Below are 22,733 nucleotides of genomic sequence, written 5' to 3' on the forward strand. Positions count from 1 at the left end.
TCGCAGTTGGTTAAAATAAACTTTAAAGCTAGTGTTCATTAAAACTCAATTTCAATAACCAAGGATAGCACACTATGAATGCTTACTAATTTTGCTTACACATCCAGTGAAACTTCATAAAATTGTTAGATATATTTTCAAATGTAATGTGTTTTTTATGATTCTAAGATATTTTGAAGTGTTTCATTGAAACTGAAACCTCAAATACTGTCATGTTGGTGGGAAATCCATTAATCAACTTGCAAAACCTCACCAACAACAATGAGAAAAACAACCAAAGAATCAGTTTTTTGTTTCAGTGATTTTGGATGAGGAATAAATGTTGGGTCCAGTATTGGGAGAGCTTCCATGATTGTCTTCAAGTGATACAGAGGGATATTTTATATCAGCCTGTGAGGACAGGTTGATTAATACCTCAGACAAAAAGCATTAAGTTCAACAGTACAGCAAAGCCTCAGTATTGCTTTGACATATCTTAATCTCAGTATTGCACTGAAATATCAAGGATGGGCTTAAATCTCCAGTCTTCTGAATTAGGAACAAAAACCTACAATAAATATAGATATATGTGAAAGGCAGTAAAGCAAGTTTTATTGGTCCAATAACCTTATGTCATAGAAACAAATCTTGGTGTTTCTTTCATAAAGTAACAATTGGGAATTGCAACTAAATTTGCCCCTGACATATTCTGCTTAGGAATGTAAAACAAGGGAACAAAAGTTGTTCAGGATTGACCTTGTATTTAAACAATACCACATACCAGTTTCATTACAAACAGAATGATTCATAAAAGTTAATGAAGACACAGCTTCTGAAAAAAGAAAAAAATCCATTTCAATCTCTGGCAATAATATTCATAATTAGTATGCTTAATGGTTTTAATTTTAATTATTAAATGTATAATTTTAAGTGTATTATGTACGCTTACTGTTTTAAAGTTAGATTTTTAATGAGCTGAGGCACACTCGCAGAGTAGTGATGAGTTTACCTTATTGTCTTGATCATGCTAAGGCCCATTTCAACACAGCAGTGTGCATGGTCTTGACGTGGCTCAGGGAGTCCAGATACGCAGTAATAGCAATCTCCCAGGATCTTAATTCTAAGACAGTGATGTTCCTAAAACATTATTAAAATACATTAATTAATATACTGACTTTGATAATTGTATTAGATGGAACCTTCTGCATGCCGAATTCAACAAAATATTCACTGCTATACACAAAGAAATATAACTGCTATTTGCTGTACATTTATAATGAAGTAAATATTGTTGCTTTTCATAGTTTCATATTTATTGAAACTTCTGACAATTATATTTGTTGGGGAAACACAAAATAGCCATTTCCCTTAGAAGATTAGTGTCTGGGAAAACATTTGGGGCATTTTTAATAGGCAAGCTCAAGAATATGTTAAATATCAAAGCATGTCTAGAATTATTGGGCACATATGCACTTAAAATATGTATATACTTAATAGGAGACACATGATACTGCAGATGCTGGAATCTAGAGCAACAAACAAGATGCTGGAGTAACACAACAGATGATGGCAGCGTCTGTAGAGGCAAATGGACAGTCAACGTTTTGGGTCGAAACCCTTCGTCTGGATCTGGTTTATATTTAATACTTTGTTGAACAATGTGGTGTAATAGCACACCACAGCGGTAGTGTAGCGGTTAGCGTAACGTTATTACAGCACCAGCGACCCGGGTTCAATTCCCGCCTCTGCCTGTAAGGAGTTTGTGCATTCTCCCTGTGTGCTTGCGTGGGTTTCCTCTGGGTTCTCCGGTTTCCTCCCACATTCCAAAAGACGTACAGGTTAGGAGTTGTAAGCATGCTATGTTGGTGCTGGAAGCATGGCGACACTTGTGGACTGCCCCCAGCTCATCCTCAGTAACGCAAAAAGATGCATTTCACTGTGTGTTTCGGTGTACATGTGACTAATAAATAAATATCTTATATTTTATCTTATCATTCTCCCCAGAAAATAGCACTGCATAAAATATTATGTGACGTTTGTGTCTCCTTATGCTGAGTTGTTGAGTTCTAAAGGATACAATATGATCCAATTAGCTTCAGAAATGGTATGTATCCTAGTCAGTGATGCAAAATGCTATGAATAAATTGGTATGAAAAGGCAAAGAAAATGATTATTTACTACATGTCAAAAAGCTGAAAAATCTATGGATAATATAAGCAATTGTTTTCTGATTAAACATGGCAATTGAAAACTAGTAATAAAAAGACACCTGAGTTACAGTCATCATAATAGAATGAAAACATTTAAACAAGCCATCTGAAAATTAATCTGCAATTGGATTATAAAAAAAAGTTGAAATTTACATTGATGGGAAATAACTTGAGTAAAATTCATCAAGCGATTCTACTGAAAAAGAAAGAAAACAAATGGAATCCTTTTAAAAGAACATCCCTAGCTGAAATAATGCAAGTCCCATGATTAACAGAGAGGTTTCAGGTAAAAAAAACACTAAATAACTTCCTGATTAAGTTGAAGGATAATTTATTGGGAGTTAACCAAATAATCACAAAATTGGAACATACGTGCTTTAAAAAAATATCATGTTGTGGTTTTCCCCCATTCAGAAGCACTAAACATTGACCCACAGCTACCGCATTGTTAGCATTCTCCTAACTAAAGTGCTGTTACCGTTTCTACTGTTACAGAGCAGGATCAGGAACATGTTGCCGGTGGCTGTTAAGGTCATGGTGGTCATCAGTCTTATTGCTTCTGATTACATCTACAATACTTTGCGGCTTGCTGCACACTGTTGTGTGATGGAGGTTACAGAGACACTTTGCTCTAAGACAGTGCACTTTGTTTTATTCTGCATTGTCAAAGAACAGCAGGCACTGTGAGCACATGGATTCCAGAGGAGTTTGAGCTTCCTGATAGTGCAGAGTGACATTGACCACAGTTATGATGCTTTGAGAGTACCAAGTATGAATTCTAGATATACTATAAGAACAGGCGATTTTTCTCACTCCCTGAACAGTCAGCTGGCTGCATCTGAGGCCACTGAAGCATGATGGTCAGTGCCAAGAAATGGTTGTGAAACATTCATTCACCACGGTTTGTTGCATTCTCTGTTTATGACCCACCACACCAAAGCATACTAGAGCTCATGGCAGGCAATAGCTATCCCTTAACCACCTGATTTCTAAATTCATTGTGCAAAAGGGTAATGTGTCAATAATGAAAGCTATGCTGTCACTAACAAACTCACATCCTCAAGTAATACTTGAGATGTACTCCTCAAGATGCCCTGCATTGTGCAGCAGTAATCCTCAAGTAATCCTCAAGATGCCTTGCATTGTGCGGTGGAATGGATCTTAAAATTCCTTGTGGTTTGTTTGTTTCATGTTGCACTACCCGGCAATTGTTTGGGCTCATCTCTTGCCAGGCATTGCGGTATAAAGGAAGGAGCAGGAAGCTAATAGGGAAGGGGAGAAAGAGGGAAAATAGGAATGAGAGGAGAAGAAAGAGGCACATTCCTGGCCTGGCATAGACCAACACATCAGACTCAACTTTCAATGAGTACAGTTCCAATTCTCTATCCCACAATAGTCTTGATCTTATGTTTCCTCTGATTCAGATCACTACAACGACCATAAGATTATAATGATAAGAGTATCCAACCATGACAAAATTTATAGAAAAATGAACTAATCACCCATATTGAATCCCTTAATGCCTAACCTTCACACGTGTGCCTGTATTCATTACTCTCAGTGGTTGCACCATAGGCTGTGTAAAGCTGTTGCCTTTCATTGAAAAAGATTGGAGATGGCATTGGAGGATGACTTGAGAAATTCCAGGCCTAGACAGCCAAGCTTCGGACTGCATATTCTCACCATGTAGGGCAGTAATCAGAGCTGTCTGATTGACAGGTCGGCAAGGGCACTGAGGTAATTACAGCGATGACATCATATATACTGTCACCTTGAAAGATAGGAGCAGATTTGTGCTTCACAAAGTCACTGCCTCTACTACAGGATAATGCCTCAATGATCCTAATCATCTGCTGGAGGACAGATTCTTGTGAAGTGCTGTGTTGCTCTGAATCTCTGCAAGCCTTGGTACCGACAATTGTAATGGTAGCTGTCTGAGCTTTCACTGCAGTGCTGAACTGCTAAACAGTTTCTGGTTATACTGCAGTGAAAGCTGCCTTCAGGTGCTGCAGAGGATGGGTCCACAAACACTGAGGTGGAGTTAGCTACAGCTTCCAAATTGGAAATGATGGTTTCTAAAATCTGCATAAATATTTGCAGAAGTTTGGAGCTGGATGCTGCCTCACTTCTGGATGTACAAAAGATTTAAGGCAGGGCTGCCAATGCACTGCACTAAGCTTTTCATTGTGCAGACCCAACTATCTTTTCTTGCTGGCTGGACCATTTGTATCCTCAAGAAGCTGGCTCCTGTACTACTCTTCCCCTGCCCTGGCTGCAGTCCACTTGTGCCTGACGATTCACCACATGCAGATTCAGCCAGGGTATGGTGGGACAATTGAGAGTTAGGCTCCTTTCCTGGATTAGAGACATTCTTGGGAGGTGAATACCATGTGAGGCTGGTGTGGCAGTGAGACTAATAGGACATGGCATTTTAAAAATGTATTCACTGAACTTGAGTGAGCACATTAAACTTTGGGTGCATTATGTCCAGGTCCTTACATACACCATTTCTGTCTCCTCCCATTGCCACTTCAGAGAGCCTACTGACCCCTCGCAGAGCGAATACTTCTTGCCTTTTCACCTCATCAATCAAGGCCTCCAATGCTGCATTAAAATTGTGGTACCTGCTCTCACTGGTGTTCTGTGACCTCTTCTAGCAAGGTGCAAAGACCTTTGGAATGTCCTTCACCACCTTGTACCAGCTACAATACAGTTACTCTTTAAAGGGAGCAGACTGGCTTTGATCAGTTCAAGCTAGTTTCAACTGATACCAGCCATTGATGAAGTGGATGCTACTGTGATTTATTAAGGTAATGGAACAGTTGAAATCCAGTTAATAAGCAGGTAGCACAGATTTCATAGTTGAACAGGCACAGACCAAATTCCACATTATGATCCAAAGGCATACTTTACAGTACTATATATTTTAAGCCTCAACATATTTAGATTTTTGAAGAGCCTTTGACCAATTCATCTGTTATTATCCATCTTTAACAATGATCAGGATTCTGCATAACAAAACTTTTCATGATACCACATATGACAGGAAGACAATTGGAGGTGCAAAGACCATAGGTAATGAAAATAGATGAGGCTAATACAGATGCAATAGGAGGAATAGACTCGTGATGTCTTTTAATATCGATGAATGGAATATCAGGAACTTGAGTAACATATGTACATCATACTGGATGGGCTTGCTCAAAGCTGCAGAGCTTGGAAAGTACAATGGGTTAGATAGCTTGGGTCAGTGAGGGTTTGTGACCAGTGCCACAAGACTATTATACAGACCAACAGGGCATTAGGATGTCTTACCAGGACTATTAATAGTTGGCAACATAGGGACAGAAAGCAATGAAAAGGGTCAGATAAAGGCCATTGAATTAATAGACAGACTAGGGGCCATTAGTAACTGAAATATAGTGAAAAACTAAATTATTTGAATTATTAGGTAGAGTGCAGCAGAGAAAATGCACAAGGTTTTAAAGCATAGATACAGGGTTAGTTGTTCAGAGTTATTTCTCTTGGCAGACTCATTGACCTCTAGAATAATTCCCAACACAGGCAGTAAGTGGAGATTTGCCTGAAATATTAAAAAGGATGCTGGCTGAGTTCCCAAGAGTGTCTAATGTGCCTACAAATAGAAGGAAGGTGGGTTACTGGAAGTTTGTTACACAATCATTTTAGTCTCCAGGAACATGTTTGATCAATTTCAAAGTGCAGAGACAAATTGCACACTTTTTTTTCTGATTAAGCCGAAGCATTCTTTCTTGGACAGTTGGGAGGAGGTGAGGTCATCTAAGGATATGGGATGTTGAGTTGTATTTGCTTTCATAGAAGTTTACATGGCTGTGGGAATATGTATTGGGGCTGAGGGGGAATGGGAATGGAACTTGCACTGTGTCAAAATCCAGCTTGTTTGGTGGACCAGCTGGTGTTCCTATCTGTGTTGCATATTTTAGCAAATATTTTGGTCATCTCTACTTCTCTTTCCTCCTTTAACATATTCCTTGAAGCTCACCTCATTGACCAACTGTTCAAATATCCATTTCAGGTTTGTAAATTGGTTTATTATTGTCACATGTACCAAGGTACAGTGGAAAACGTATCTTGCATACTGTTCATATATATATAGACACACACATGCATATATTATATATATAATAATAATTGCTAACATTTTGTGAAGTAACCAGGTATATTTTGTAATGTTAAAGGTACTATATTAATGAAATTTGTTTTTTTTAAATCTCAAGCAGTTTAATTATCTACTTTGGTAATTATCTGCATGAATTCCAGCTGAATAATATATATTTTGCAACGTTTGGCTATAAATGTCATGTTAATTAACTTAACTTTCATTACCTTTCAAAGTAATTGTTACATTAGTTCCATTACCTTTTTAAGACATCCATTGGCTATTTGTTTATTTATTTAATGATTAGAGGACTGTGACAGTTAAATATGTCCTTCCAGATTATAAGGTGACCATGATCAACAGCTACACTAATATCAATTAACCCTTAAAATACTCCCATCAAATTGCTTCTAACAAACTTGCAGTCTTTGCTGAAACCTTTCTAATAATGCGGTATCAATTTTGACCCACACAGACTTTTAGGTACTTTGAAATTCAGCCACCATATCTCCTGAGTTTTCTTTCCACTGAAGTCAGTGCAGAAACTTCCAAGAGTGCATCTCTAGTTAATTACTAGTTTACTTAGTTCAGCACAACATCATGGGCTGAAGGGCCTGTTCCTGTGCTGTACTGTTCTATGTTCTATGCATGATTGGTGATTGATCTGATATTGTCCATTTTGAACCCTTGTAATTGATAAGACTTCTTTACAATACTTCAAATAATATCACTTTAAGGAAGCATTTTAATAGAGGTATTTTTTTTAACATAAATGTTAATTCCTTTGCTCTTAGCCAAGAACTTTGTTTATTTTCTTTTTAATCTCAAAATACAAGGTTAATTATGTTTCTGAACTCCACCAATATTCTGAGATTTTCTTCTGGCTCTGATCTATCTGTTGTCTTCCCAATGAGTATATAAATCCATGTTTCTTGCCTGATCTCATCATTTTATTTACATATTTTCCATAAACCAATTAATTTTCTGAATTTGTAATGATACTTCATGGTATTTACCACTCTTCCTATTTGATGTCATTCTCAGATAACTGTGAACTGAATTTCAATCTTGAAGTAATCTGTTAAAATTATATACAGCAATTATGAAGCACTATCAAAATATATTCGCATAAAAGCTATTATTAAAAGCTAAGAATTTTTTCCTTGTGGGGATTAGCTGAGTGAAAGCAATTTCTACTAACTTCCTCCCTCCAAGCCCTTGCTATACTTTTATGGCATCACCTCTTCTGAGAACAATCCTGTTTTTTTCCAGAAAAATGATTTTATTCCTTCTGCCAAACTCCTTTGCATCCCTGTAAGATAAACTTCCAAAGGTTTGGTGCACAAAATGGATACAGCATTACAGCTGGGTTCTAGCTAATATAGCATAACAAAAAAAATCCAGATGCTGGAAATCTGAAACAAAAACAGAAAACACTAGGAATACTCTGTAGGTTAGGCGGAACCTGTGGAGAAAGAACCAGGGTTAGCGTTTCAGGTGAAGGATCTTCTGAGAATAATTATCCTGAAACATTATCTCAGCTTCTGTTCATCTACGAATAAAGTTGTAAACCATCCTCCTTGCTGTGCCTTAAAATTCTTTTATGTCATCAGATTTTGAGATTATGCTCCTCAGTTTGGAGGTTGTTAGTATCAAAAAGAGTTGTAGACCCATCCACTCCACTCTTCTGAGCAATAAAGAACTATTCACCACTACTCTCTGTTTTCTGGCCCTTAACTATTTTTGTATCCGTATAGCCTTTAATCGCTTGGATTCAAAGTTGTTAAAAAGCCCATTAAGTGATATTTTATCAGAAGGCTTTTGAAAGTTTATGTGTACATCAACATAACACGAACTGCACAGCCCTCATCAAGCCTTTTCCTTCATCACCAGAAACTACTCACGCTTGAGCAATACATAGTATATGTTGTGTATGAAATCTGTGTACACTTGCTTTCATAGGGATACAGTCTCTCTACTGGTATGTTTTGAGAATGCAGGCAGAGACATATGCTTTTTTATAGAAGTCAAAAGACATTGCGGTTAGTACTAATTGTGCCCACGAGTCCAACAGATAATCTAAATACTTTTTGAACAGAGCTTTGCATCACATTCTACCAAGCCAAAATAAAAAGTAATAGCTTATGAGGGATCTGGAGTCCTTCCATTTCATTGAAGTAATCTCTGGAGTATGAATTGATCTTACAATTATGTGGGCCTTGTTATGGCTATAAATAATTGAAACCACTTTGCTTCAATGATACAATGGAAAGTTCAATGAGTTTGAACATGCATGTACTTTATTAGCTCAAATCTCAATGTTAAAACTAACAACAAGAACTGTCTTTCTATTTTGCCTTTATTGGCCTGAACCAAGTACTATTGAATAAAATCTGAAGTCAAGTGGCATAAAGGGACATTAGGAAATGTGGCTGGTATAGGTTTTAGGTGAAGTTTAAAGGAGGAGAGAGGGATGGAGAAGTTTGGGGGTTGGAGCAGGAGGTGGTGGCAAATCCAGAACCTAGAGCCTAAGCTACAGAAGGCCTGGCTGCCGATAATGGGGCAATGGATAAAGCAGGGATGGATATGAGCCCAGAACTGGAGAGAAGAGATCTCTGCATTGTAGGGCACGAGGAAGTTACAGAGTTGGGAGAGATGAAGTCATGAGGGAATTTGAATGTTGGGGTGAGAATTTTAAGTTCAAGGTATTATCAGATTGGGACCTCCTGCAGGCATCTGGCACAAGGATGATGGGTGATCTGGACTTGATCTATGTTAGGATACTGACAACAGAGTTTTGGAAGAGCTGAATTTCATGCCAGATGGAAGATGGGAGATTGGCCATAATCTCATGAGGAAAGAGTTGGCTAACATAGACCAGAAGCTTAGATTAAAGGCTAAAATTGTAGATCAGTAACGGCAGACATTTAAGGATATTTTTCATAGATATCAACAAAGGTATATACCAGTGAGAAAGAAGGAAAGTAGGAAAGAAGCATCTTCCATAGCTGACTAAATAAGTTAAGAATGGGAGTGAATTGAAAGGAAAATCATACAATGAACTTGGTCCAATTTTAGAAATCAGATAGAAAGATTATAAAAATTATAAAGAGGGAGAAGAGTTTGAGAATAAACAAGCAAATAATGTAAATTCAGATAGCAAGAACTTCTATAGTTACATCAAAAGGAAGGTAGAAAAGTAGCAGAGATTCTAAACAATTATCTTGGATCAGTCTTCACAGTAGAAGACACAGAAAATATTCCAAAAATAATAGTAAATCAAGAGGGTATAGGGAAAGAGGAACTTAAAACAATCTGTATAGCTGCAGAAAAAGGCAAACCAGAGATCAACATCCTAGGGTCTTGGAAGGGGCTGCAGAGATGGTGGATGCATTGGATATCATCGACCAATGATCCTGGAGAGTGCCCAGAGGATCAGAAAACTGAAAATGTAACACTATTATTCAAGGAAGGAAGAAGTCAGAAAGCAGGAAACTTTAAGCTGATTAACCTACCATCTGTCATTGGAAAAATCTTGGCATGCATAATTAAAGCAGTAATAGAAGATAACTCAGAAAACAATTTGTCAATCAAGCAGAGTCAATATGGCTTAATGAAAGGAAAATGATGTTTGGCAAATTTACTAGACCTCTTTGAGGATGTAACAAACACACAAATGCAACAATGGAAAAATAGCAGATGACTTGATTTTGGTTTTACACAAATTTGGCCAGGAAATTGGGAAAAAGGACACAGGGTATTTTGTGCTTGAGTAGGCAAGCAGATGGATTTAAAGTCTCATCTGAATAAGAACATGAGAATGTTATAAGTTGAAGCAGGAGTTGGTTGTAAGCCTGCTCTACATTTCAATAAGAGCATAACTGATCCTTCACCTCACGTCCACTTGGCTGCCTGATCCCCATATCCCTTAATTCTCTTAATGTTCAAAAATCTATCGCTCTCCATCTGGAATGTATTCAATGACAGAGCAACCACAGCTGTTGAATTATATTCAAGACTAGATTGATAGAACTCTGAAAATACAGTAATCTCTCTGTATTTCATTGAAATCTAAGTCTGGAAAATATACCCTGGTCATGCAGTGAAGCTTAAACTGAGGAGCATAAAATGCTATCACTGAACTAACTAATTGATTTTCAGCTTTTAGCTATACACCTGATGCAGTCTGATACAATATCCTCACTTGTTAAAGTAACCAACTGCATTTCATTGACCATTGGCAACTTCACTTTAATTTTCATCATATCTAGAATATGTTCATCTGTCTTCCCTTTTCAGGCATTGACTTGCCCACTCTGTATTTTCAGTATCTTTTCTTTTTGTTCAAATTTCCAGCATTTATAAATTTTGTTTAAGTTTCTCAAAGATTTTAAATAATTGAATGTACAGGGAAGGGTAAATGGCCTTTCATCCACAGTTGGCATGAATCCAGCTTCCTGAAACTACTGTTGGGAAATTCAAATCATGCTTGATCAAGCTAGCAGAAAGATTGGTTCCATCAAAGAGCAAGTTGGAAGGTTGGACCTGTGGTTGTGGAGGTGGGGGGGGGGGGGGGCAGGGTGGGGGGGAAGGCAAGTGGGGCGGTGGCATTACACTTAAAAATGACCATCGGTGTGGGAACCTAATTTACATACTTAAACAGCCTTACATTGTTTCAGGTGGACATTGGACTGTTGCCCATTGAAAGCTCCATTTGAAACTTGCATAAGTTAAGCTTTGGCTATCAATAGTACAGTCTAGACACTTCTCGGATTTTCTCCTGCCAGCCCCTGTTTTTGGAGGCAGTTTGCCATTGAAAATTTCTCCTCTATTCTTTATCTTCAGACTTAAATATAAACATGGTCTCAACAGTTAATATATAACTTCATTCATATAGGGAACTTTTTCATTTCTGTTAGACATACAATAAATTCAGCACATTATGAACTCGACTTCTTTGCTACATTTAATCATCAGAGTGAATTCTGCATTACTGTAAAAACATCCCTGGCATGTAAGTATACTCAGTTTATTTAGAAAACAGCACCATTCACGAAACTTTCATGCCATCTATCATTTTAAACTATCCATCAATTAAGAAATAATTGTAATGAAGTGAGGACAAATGCAATAAAAATGAAGCATACCTACTTGAAGACAATAATCAGAATGCGCTTTATTACTTCTGGCAGAATATTATTATGGGCTTAAGCCCTTAATTTTTCTAAATCAATGTGGTGTCAGGTTTTACCTGTCAAATTCAATTACACAGTCTACCCATTGTATACGTGCTTAGCTTAACTTACATGTGCAAGCCGATCAAATCTTGCAAACAGTTCATTCAGCATCCCCACTAGTTCCTGTGCAGACAGGGTTGTAGAGAGGTTGGTAAAACCTTTCACGTCTGCAAAGAGAATGCTAAATAAAATATGGAAAATATTGCATTAATATTTCTTTGTTCAGTTACAGGTGCTACATTTCAACATTTAATACTGTCTGCTTATTGTATTCACATTTTGTTACCACCAGGCAGCATTTCAATTTTCTCAGAGTTTCCTTTCAAAACTGCATCCGTCTCAAAATTTGCTTTTATTCTAGAGAATTCTATCTCTATTGGTGTGAACATACAGCTGGCAGAGCTGGTAACTGGGTTTGCAGGTTTTATCATTCATTGCATAATTAAAGTGAAGAGAACAAAGAGCAACAATTTCCATCACATTGACAGGCCTACTTAACTGTTTAAGCAAGTCTGGAAAATAAAGTATCATCCAAGTCATGCAAGTTTCAATGATATATTTGACAGATATTAAAAGTCTGACCATCTTTGAAGCATTTCAACTCCTTTGTGGATCATTTTAAAAGGTAAATGAACAAAAATTTCTAATTATATTCCTGAATAGAAGATGACTTCTTTGGGGCAAGATTTGTTTTATCAAAGATATTAATAGCAAATAGATTTCTCACCTTACATTTTCATATCGATGTATGTAGATTTTATGAAACTGGTGCTGTAAATGTTCATCTTCCACATTTGACATGTCATTAATCATCTCCAATACAACAAACCGTGGCAAAACTGAAAGAACCAGCCTCTCCTTAATTATGTAAAAAAGAACATGTGGATATCATTAGCAATAGTAGGCAATATATTCAAGGTGGATCCTTTAGATTTGGAGGAAATGTACTAGCTACGTCCACATTAATATTTCGCTACCCTTTTTCCTGAAAGTTAATTTTGGCTCAAAAGGCTGTTTCTTGAACTTTCTTACAATGATTAAACTCTGCTTTTCTTTCACTCAAGATAAATCTGATAATTTCAGTAAACAAAAAACAAAGATGCTGGAAATCTGAAATCAAAACAGAAGCTGCTGAAAATACTCAGCAAGTCACATAGAAAATCTGTAGAGAGACAAAAGATCTAAAGTTTCAGGTTGATGACATTTAATCCAAACCTGAATAGGTTGGAAATCAAATATGTCTTAATTACAGAGAAGAGGGAGGAATGGAGAGAACAAAGGGAATGTGTGTGATAGGATGGATGATAGAACAAGAGAGAGTAAGTGCTAATGGTGCCAGCTGAGAGAGGGTAGTGATTGCTTGTTAATCATAGCTGATCTACCTGGAGGAGATGCAAGTGGAAGATGAATGAAAAAAACAGGAGAAAAGAAACAAACACTCGAACTATGAGACAAACATTGACAATTTACTTTCTGCCTTGATTCTCATTTCTCCCCTTGAAAATCAGTGACACTTCTGATGCCTTCACCCCTTTGACAGTTACCTGGTACCAAATGGTGCATCCTGATCATGAATGCTCAATCCCTTTACTGCACCAGGATTTCTTGAGGATCATTTTCTTTATTCTTGAACAGAGGCCCAACAAATCCGTCTCTACCATCACCTTCTTTTCACTGGCTGAACTTGTTCCCACATTGACCAACTTCTTTAGCTCACTCATTTCCTTCAACTTGCAAGTATGGCCATGGGAACACACAAGCTATGCTTATCCCTGTAGAACAGTCCTTGTTTCAGTTCTAGTCAGGCCTCCTCCCTCAATTCATTGGTGCTGCTTCCTGCTCGCATATAAAACCCAAACATTTCAGTGCCTTTGCTGCAAATTTCCACCCCATTCTCAGTTTCACCTGGTCTCCAATTCTTCCTTTCCTTCTCTCAACTTCTTTAACTTTATCACAAGGGTTGGATTAGCAAACAATATCCTTCACAAGCCCACAGGCGACCTTAGCAGTTATGACCAAACTTCCTCCAGCTCCTCATTCTTCCAATTTTCCCAGCTCTGTTGTATCTATTCTGATGATTACACCTTCCACATCCAGACTTCCAAGTTATTTTCCTGTTTCCTCAAGCTCAGCTTCCCCACCACTGTAGTTGACAGGACTTTTAAATGTGTTTGCTCCATCTGCTCTCATCCCCTTCCCTCAGACTCAGAGTAAGAATTCTCCTTGTGTTCACATTCCGACCCCCACCCTCCACTAGGTTCAATAGTCAAAGGACCATCCTCAGCAATTTTGCTACTTTCAATGTGTTGCCATCACCAGCCACATCTTCCCCCCACCCTTAGTATTCTAAAAAAATTGCTTCCTCCATGATTCCCTGATTCACTCTTCAGTCACCACTGAGACCCACCCCCCTTCTCACTGTACATCCATTCTGCCTCTCCAGAATTGAACAGGACTGACATGATCACCTGAGTGGTTTCAGCATTTTCTGTGTTACTCCATGAATTTCAAAATGTGCAGCACATCATTTTTCGCCTCTTCCCACTACTCAACTACTTTTTTCTGAGAGAACCATTGATTGACTTACATTTCTTACTATTTAGTTTACTGTACTCAGTGGGCTCCTCCACATTGGAGAAACCAAACATACATTGGATGCTGTTTTGCACAACACCATTGTTCAGTCTGTAAGATGACTCTGAGCCTTTAATTGCCTTTCACTTTCATTCTCCATTCCACTCCCACTCTGACCGCGTGCTCTCTGTCCTCCTTCACTGTTCCAACAAAGCATAGCATAACCTCAAGGAACAGCATCTCACCTTCTGACTAGGCACATTACACCCCTCAGGACTGAACACTGAATTCAACAATTTCAGATAACCAACCTTGTCGGTTTGTACCAGAACTGGCTTTACGTGCTGAGCATTTCAAACCTATTTGCTTTATTTCAAATTTCCAGCATCTGCAGTGTTTTGTATCTCATAGGTATAGCACTTTTCCTTTCTCCTTTTCTGTACTAATTTTGTTCCTATCTATATCTGCTCCAGACAGAGCTGTGGTGATTAACAAGTCCTCTCCACCTCCCTCAGCCAGCACCACATCACTTGTGGCACTCATTCTTTCCTGGTTTCCATCCTTCCGCTTCTCTGCAACCTGATTTTTTTTTCATTATTTAATTTAATATTCCAATATTTAATTTCAAAGTCTTTTCCTTTCCATTCAAAGGACATTAACCTGAAGCATTAATTCTGCCTCTTTCTTCACCAATGCTGCCTAACCTGCTGAGTATTTCCACAATTTTCAGTTTACTACACAATGATTGATTCCATTTTAATCACCACTTGCTTTGTTAACATGGTGTCTCTCTTGCTCTCTTTTGGTAACCCAAGCCTTGATATTTCCTTGTAGAAAAGAAAGAGATGCTGTTATAATTGTGATTAAGTGCTTAGTGTCATCCCGCATTATAGGAAAGCCTTTGACTTCCACATGGATTAAGATAAAGTAATTTTAGACAATAATGTGAAATTGGGGATGTTAAATAGTAACATTCATTGTAGGCTGCAATCACCGGTGGTATTCTGCAAGGATCAATGCTGGGATCTCTGTTGTTTGTGATATGTATAAATGATTTGAACAAAAATGTAGATGGGCTGATTAGTAAGCTTGCAGATGACACAAAAATTAGTGGAGTTCTGGATAGCGAAGAAGCTTGTCAAATGTAAAAGGAAAGTACACAGTAAATGGCAGGGCCCTTAGGAGCATTGATGTACAGAAGGATCTTGGAATGCAAGTCCATAGCTCCATGAAAGTCACAACATATGATGGTAAAGAGGGCATATGGCATACTTGCCTTTATTAGTTGGGGCAATGAGTAAAAAAGTCGGGAAATCAAGTTGCAGCTTTTAAAAACTTTGGTTAGACCACTTTTGGAGAGCTGTGTCCAATTCTGATTACCCCATTACAGGAAGGATGTGGAGGCTTTGGAGCAGATGCAGAAGAGGTTCACCAGGATTAGGGAGAATTAGGAGAGGAATTGGTGGAAGTGGATTACAATAGGGATATTTAAGGGGAGTTCTGGATAGTGAAGAAGGTTGTCAAAGAACCTAGCAGTTATTAGTTGGAGATATGGGTATGGCAGATGATGTTTAGTCCAGACAAGTGCAAGGTGTTGCACTTTGGGAGGTCACATGTTAAGGGAAAGTGTACAGCAAATGTCAGGACCCTTAGGACCATTGATGTAAAAAGAGATCATGGGGTGCAATAGTGACATACACAATATTACAGGGAATGGAGGGATATGGGATTGTAGTCGGCATAGACATGCTGAACTGAAGGGACTGTTCCTGTGCTGTACTGTTTTATATTCTGTGCAGTTATTGGCAATTCTATATCACTCAGGTCAAGATGCTCTGTATCTATTATTTATGCTACTACATCACTATTCCAGCATGTTCTTATCCAGAATTATTTGTAAATGATGCATTGTGGGTCTTATGGTTCCTATTTGGGATCAAAAATAGCATCCACCTTCCCTGGATTAAGAGTGTTATTGTTAATACTGTAGAATATTATAAAATAGGCTAAGTTGCAGTATATCCTGATGCTACTTCTTTAAAATTCTCTTACTTAGTAACTTTGATACAGTAAGATATCCCACTTCATTGGATAATTATCAGATAAAATTAAGGGAGATAATCAAAGGTTTGATCAGAAAAATAGGTTGTGGAGTGGGATTGGAGGGCTTGTAGGAGGGAATGGAGGTAAAGAGATGGTGAAGCTCAGAGAGGTAATTTCAGAAATTTGGTAGCTGAAGTTTTGGCCATCAATTGCAAAGCAATTCGAACTGGGCTGCTCTGCAGGTCAGAATTGGAGGAGCAAAAATTTTGGACAAATGGAGGTGCCTTAGAGTTATACAGCATGGGAAAAGGCCCTTTGGCTCATGGCCCATCAAGTACAGGTCAACTATCATGCAGCCATTTACATTAATCCTGCACTAATTCCATTTTATCCCATCAACCACCCCCCTACTGACCCTAATTTATACTAATACCACTACACCATCCTCACCCATACACTGGAGACAACTTGCAGTGGTTAATTGACCTACCGACCCATACATCTTTGGAATGTGGGAAGAAACTAAAGCCCCCCTGGGGAAAACCATGCAGTCAGAGGGGGAACACGCAAACTCTACACAGATGGTCAGGATTGAACCCTGGTCACTGTGAGGCAGTAGCTCTGCTAATTGTGCCGCTGTGCTGCCCACAGAGGACTGGCAGAGCTTAGTGAGAAAAAGAGAGGTGAAACCATGCAGGGATTTGAAAACAGGGATGAGAATATTAAAACTGATGTATGCCTCACAGGGGTCTAATGGAGGTCAGCAAACATGGGTAATGAGTGAAGGAGTGATTGGGAATGAGTGTGAGCTAAAACTTGGACAGCAGAAATTTGAAGATCTCAAGTTTACAGAGGATAAAGAGTTAAAAGCCAGAAATGAGTTGGAATAGTCAAATCTAGAAGTAACAAAGATATAGATGAGGATTTCATCATATCTGATGAGCTTAGACAGAGGCTAAGAGAGGCAGTGTAACAGAGGTAGAAATGAATGGATTTGCTATTGACATGTAGCTTCCATAAATAAAGTTCTTAATACACCAATATGCACATCAATTTGCATTTCAAAGTGAAGATAGTATTGATCGTATCTCAGCTAAATAATTCTCCTTGCATTATAGATTAAATGAGAAGAAAAGCACAGTTGTACTTCCAATAAAATATGTAGACTTCTTATCCTTATATTTTGCTGCAATTTTAATTGAAGACAAAATAGATTCAGCAGAATGCCTCATTAACTCTGATGTACCTTATGAATGCATCTACATCTGGTGTGATTAGAGAGAAGAATATGCGAGCACCAGCAGTGAATTTATCTTTTCAGCCACAAAATATAACAGATACACTTTTATTTGACCTTCACAAATTACAGATCATTTTTAAGAGGTTTCTATCTGCAAATGTTAATGACATCTGGTGACGAGATTACGTCATCTTTTTTCATTCATTTGCATTTGAAAATATCAACTTTTGAGTAGTGCTAATGCCATAAAGCACCTCAATATTTCATGGCCTAGAAATTGGATTGTGAGAGCGATACATTAACGCACCATGAGATTTAATTGCATTTTTAAAAAAGTCTTTCACAAGGGAGAGTTGCCAGAAGAGGTCTCAGCTGTTGAGTTCGGATTTAAGTGAAATTCTCCCATGCACTGTGCAACCAATCCTTCCAGTCACGTTCCCACCGCCCTCCAAGCAATGTCTTGGCCAAATCCCTATAATCTCTCACCTGACCCCTTCAATCAATCTCCACTGAACTTCATCTTGATCTCCCCATAATCCCTTGTCCAACTACTCTCAATATTTCTCTCGTCCTCTTCCTGCTACCATGACCTCCCTTAGCCAACCCCATCAATGAACTCTCCCTAATCTAACTCCAGTGGATCCAATCATTTTCCCAACTTCCCCCTCACAATCTTGCCGAACCCTGCCCCCCCCAGATGATTCTCTTTGACCCCATTATCAGTCCTTCAACTGCACCCCCTCCCCTAATCGCCCATAAACTCTCTCCTGAGCCTTCTGTTGATCTCTTGCCCGCTGCCACTGGTCACTCATTCAACCGCTAATCAACCTCTAACCCAATCCCCACTCACTCCCATACTCCTTGCCTGACACACCAGAAGACCTGACCCTTGAGAGAATGGTCTCCCCACATTGACATCCCAATCATTCACCACCAGCCCTGTCACCTCTGGACTCTCTCTCCCCATGACCCATACACAGATCTTTGGCAATGATATCGATTTTCCTCTACGCACAAGAATAGTGCACCATGGAAGCCTCTTCCAAAGGGTACCAGAGAAATTTGCAGCTACAAGTCCTTATTCAAAACATTTGTTTGCCTAATGCGCACTGCCTATTTATATCTTTATATGTGTGATATAATTTACAGTATGTTTTATTTTCAGTTTGAATAAAAACGAAAGCCTGGAGCAAAATAACTGTGAACTGGGTGATACAGTGCGTTAGAACAACAGGGTATAGCTTGGGTAGTCATACAAAATACTAAATTTGATCTCATTTCTATTCCATTGCTTTCAATGTAAGCAACAAACTAAGCTAAAATAAGAGTGAAATGGGCTCCTAATTCATTACCTCTCAATTTATACAACCAGTCAACATGAAATTATATTCCAATTTACACTCACTATCTCTTCACCACTGTATTCTGCTAAAGCAGATGGGATAAGAATTCCTAATTTCTAATTTCCAAGTAAAACAGAACATAGAATAAATATAATTAGAATCATTCCTCCAAAAACTGAAACAATTCTCCCCTTGAGTATTGGTACCTTCAGTACTGGGATTAGTACAACACATTATGTGGCAGAATTATAGATTACAATTTTGCACTCAGCAATTTCCTGATGATGCAAAGCATATTTTGTTGTTGAGCCTGCAGATATCAGCAGAAGGCTGTGAGCAGTTTGCCTATGACCCTTTCAGCCAGAAAATTGTTCATATCACTGAAAAGGCATTAAAGACGCTGCCCAAAATAAAAAGGCTTTATTTAAAGCAGGCTGCTTAACATTATTTGGACAGGAATACCATGTTAAAGGAGCTTTTCAAACACAGCATAATTGAATGTTGCTTATTAGAAATCATTCATGCATAATTTCTCTAGCTGTGTGGGAAAGGGGTTCCATGTGATACACAGAATGTCACATAGAATGTCAGAGAATAGATTTAGGGAAGCAGTTTTAGGGATATGATCACAGGATATTTTGCTTATTAACCTGCTTCCATTCCATTGTTGACATACATACAGCATGTAATTCCTGAAAGGTACCATATAAAGATATCAGCAATAACTTTGGAGAGTTTGTAAAACCAGCCATTTTGTTCTGAAAAACTCAAAATGATGCTTTGATAGAGAAAGAGCCAATTATTAAATGTTTGTGACGCCACACATTTTGACATAGTATTGCATTCTATTCTTACTCTATTTCTCAGTGTAAAATCTTCTGCTGAGCTTGCAGTGCTAAGCTATTAAAGTAAACCATTTATGAACTAGGAAACCCTTTTATTATTTAAGCACTCTACTGGTGTTTAAGACAAAGTCAGAAAACATCTGCACATTCTGGGATTGGATTTATTCAACTCCAATTTCAGATTAAAAAAACTCTGAAGTGTAAATATTGCCAAACGTTTAAATGAAAAGCTGAATTTTACTAATATTTTAAAGACCAAGTTTGTGATACTATGCACAGATTGGGTTATGAGTTTCAGAATCAAAACTTGACTCGGAAACACTGATACCTAGTATATACAATTAACTTCTGTGTAATTTTATTGTTGCTTGATTAATACAAAATTATTGTGCAATGAATTTGAGAACATCCTCAAAGTATGGGATTGGAAGTTCAGTCAGCTCTCTTACAAAAGTGGATCAAGACTTTAGACCACTATTTTTTTGTTTTCTATACACCTGGAAATGTTTTGAAGGGAAATTAGTGCTCGTCATATATTTGTGACAATTGAATGGAAGATGGTTTTCTGAAAGGCAGAATTCAATGAAATCTCTTCGGCAAATACCACAAAGAGTAAATTAATCTTCTTATAAAATTTAGAAACAAAATAATAACACAATATTTTTGAGAAGTCATGATAGGAATATATCAGAAAGCATGAGTAAGACAAGGAGAATCAAGTAGTTATTACATACATATAATTTACACTTCCCATGTAAATGGCAAAAGACCAGGAACTTATTGTACTGCTGAATAATAGGATTGAAATTAGTATTTCTGTTAATTGTATTTTTATAATTTTTGATTAAGTGCTAATTGAAAAATAAATATTTATTTAGTGAATAAAGTAATTCACTTCTGGCATTTATTGATGTCTGGTTTTGTCTGCCATTATCTAATTGTAGTTTTATTAAAAAAAATGCAGCGTCCTTAGTTTCAGAAACGTCAATGAGGATGGTTGAAATATATTATATCAAATTAAGTTACAATTTTATATAATACTGACAAGAGTGCCCATGAATGCAATGTTGAAGTGCTCATAAAGGATATTGTAATAATGTCTATACACCGACAGATTCCTCTATTTCATAATCATTCTGAAGTTACAGAACTTGCTGAAATGTCTAGCTCTAATGTAAATCATAGACTCCCAACCAGCAGAAATCTCTCCATTAACTTTACCAGTTTCTCCTAACATTTAAAAAAAAACTTTGAACAAATTTTACCTTAAATCTTTATCCCCTAACTCCAAGGAATTCAAACCTAGTTGGTGTAATTGCTCTATATAATTAAAATCCAACTGTCATTCTGGTAAATCTTGGCTGTACTCCCCTCCAGGGCCAATATATTCTTTCTAAGTTGGAAATCCTACTGCTTTATATAACATTACTCAAATCTCCTGGTATCTAGCTTTCAAGGGATAAATATTTTAATGATCCATGTGAATGCTTTCCTAAATCTCTTTGGATATCCAGTACTTCTAACTTTTTTGCTGTTTAATCAGTACTTTGTTATACTATTTTTAGATGCACATCTGCCAGTATTATAATATTTTCTGTACAGTTTCACTCAGGTGCTTAATCTATTAATAATAGTCCATAATTTCATGTTTCCATTTACATTACATACAATACTGCCTATCCATGTGGCTCTCTAATCCATCACCTATGAGGTTTATAGAGTTAGTGCATAGATGTGGACACAACAGAGTTCCTTGGAATATGCACTAATCACAACTTTCCAATTTAAGTACCTGCCTATTATTTGCTTTCTGCCACTCAACCAATATCCCAACCAGGTCAATATTATCATCACCAATAGCCTGTCCTGATCCAGCACGTAGATGCCATGGCCAAGAAAGCTCACCAGCGCCTTTACTTCCTCAGGGGTTAAAGAAATTTGGCATGTCCCATTTGACCCTCACCAATTATTATTGATGCACCCTAGAAAGCATCTTATCTGGATGAATCATGGCTTGGTTTGGCAACTGCTCTGCCTGTGACCGCAAGAAACTTCAGAGAGTTGTGGACACAGCTCAGCACATTACGGAAATCAGACTCCCCTCCATGGAGCTGTCTATACTTCTCGCAGCTTTGGTAAAGCAGCCAGCATAGTCAAAGACCCCACCCAACCCGGACATTCTCTCTTCTCCCCCCTGCCATCAGGCAGAGGATACAAAAGCCTGAAAGCAAGTACCACCAGGCTCAAGGACAGCTTCTATCCCACTGTTTTAAAACTATTGAACGATCCCCTAGTACTATAAGATGGACTCCTGATCTCACAATTTACCTTGTTACGGCCTTGTAGCCTACTGTCTACTTGCACTGCACTTTCTCTGTAACTGTAACACTTTATTCTGTGTTTTGTTATTGTCCTTGTACTACCTCAATGCACTGTTGTAATGAATTGATCTGCATGGATGGCATGCAAGACACGTTTTTCACTGTACCTCAGTACATGTGTCAATAGTAAACCAATTCCAATTTATCCCCTTTGTTCTATGACTTTCAATTTAGCTGGCAAAAATTCATGTGGGGCCTTTTTCAAATAGCATTCAGTAATACCTCACCAAAAGATTTTACATTAACAGCCGTAAGATTGCTTATTTTATTTCTCTCTCAGCTTCTTCAAAAAGCAAGGGAAGGCATCACTTTCCATTCTAAAGGAATGATTCCTGAATCAAGAGGATTTTGTGATATAGTAGTTAGTTCAACTAAAATCTCTTCATCTACTTCCTTTAAAACTCTGAAATGGGAAACATTTGGTAATGGCTATTTGTCATTATTTAGTGTCATTACTTTCTTCATTAATTTGACTTTGCTTATAATGTTCCCATTTACACTGCTTCCGAGTTCCCCATCCCTAATTCAATTTTAATTTTCTTAGAATATTTGGCATGCTGTTTTGTTTCTCTGCACTAAATACTGACACAAAGTACTTATTTGACCGCTGTCATTTCCTTGCCTTCATTTATAAACTCACACCTATCAGTTTTGAAGGGCTCACATGTCTCCAATCAGCCTCTTTTCCTAGACACAATTTTTATAGGTTTTTGCATTGATATTGTCATATCTTACAAGTTATT

At 37.7% G+C, this 22,733-nt stretch overlaps 1 protein-coding gene across 2 annotated transcripts in view; it reads right to left on the bottom strand.

The window, feature by feature from the left end:
- adcy8 (adenylate cyclase 8 (brain)) overlaps nucleotides 1–22,733 on the bottom strand; it is a 97,580-nt gene that overhangs the window by 70,406 nt on the left and 4,441 nt on the right. For both annotated transcript variants that reach the window (XM_052023382.1, XM_052023381.1), the window contains exons 3-5: nucleotides 12,292–12,422; nucleotides 11,634–11,745; nucleotides 989–1,116 (exon numbers count right to left, since the gene is read on the bottom strand). In XM_052023382.1, coding sequence (XP_051879342.1) covers nucleotides 989–1,116; nucleotides 11,634–11,745; nucleotides 12,292–12,422 — 371 coding nt within the window. The remainder of the gene's footprint in view (nucleotides 1–988; nucleotides 1,117–11,633; nucleotides 11,746–12,291; nucleotides 12,423–22,733) is intronic.

Source organism: Pristis pectinata, chromosome 9 (genome assembly GCF_009764475.1).
Source record: "Pristis pectinata isolate sPriPec2 chromosome 9, sPriPec2.1.pri, whole genome shotgun sequence".
In the NCBI taxonomy this organism is placed as follows: domain Eukaryota; kingdom Metazoa; phylum Chordata; class Chondrichthyes; order Rhinopristiformes; family Pristidae; genus Pristis; species Pristis pectinata.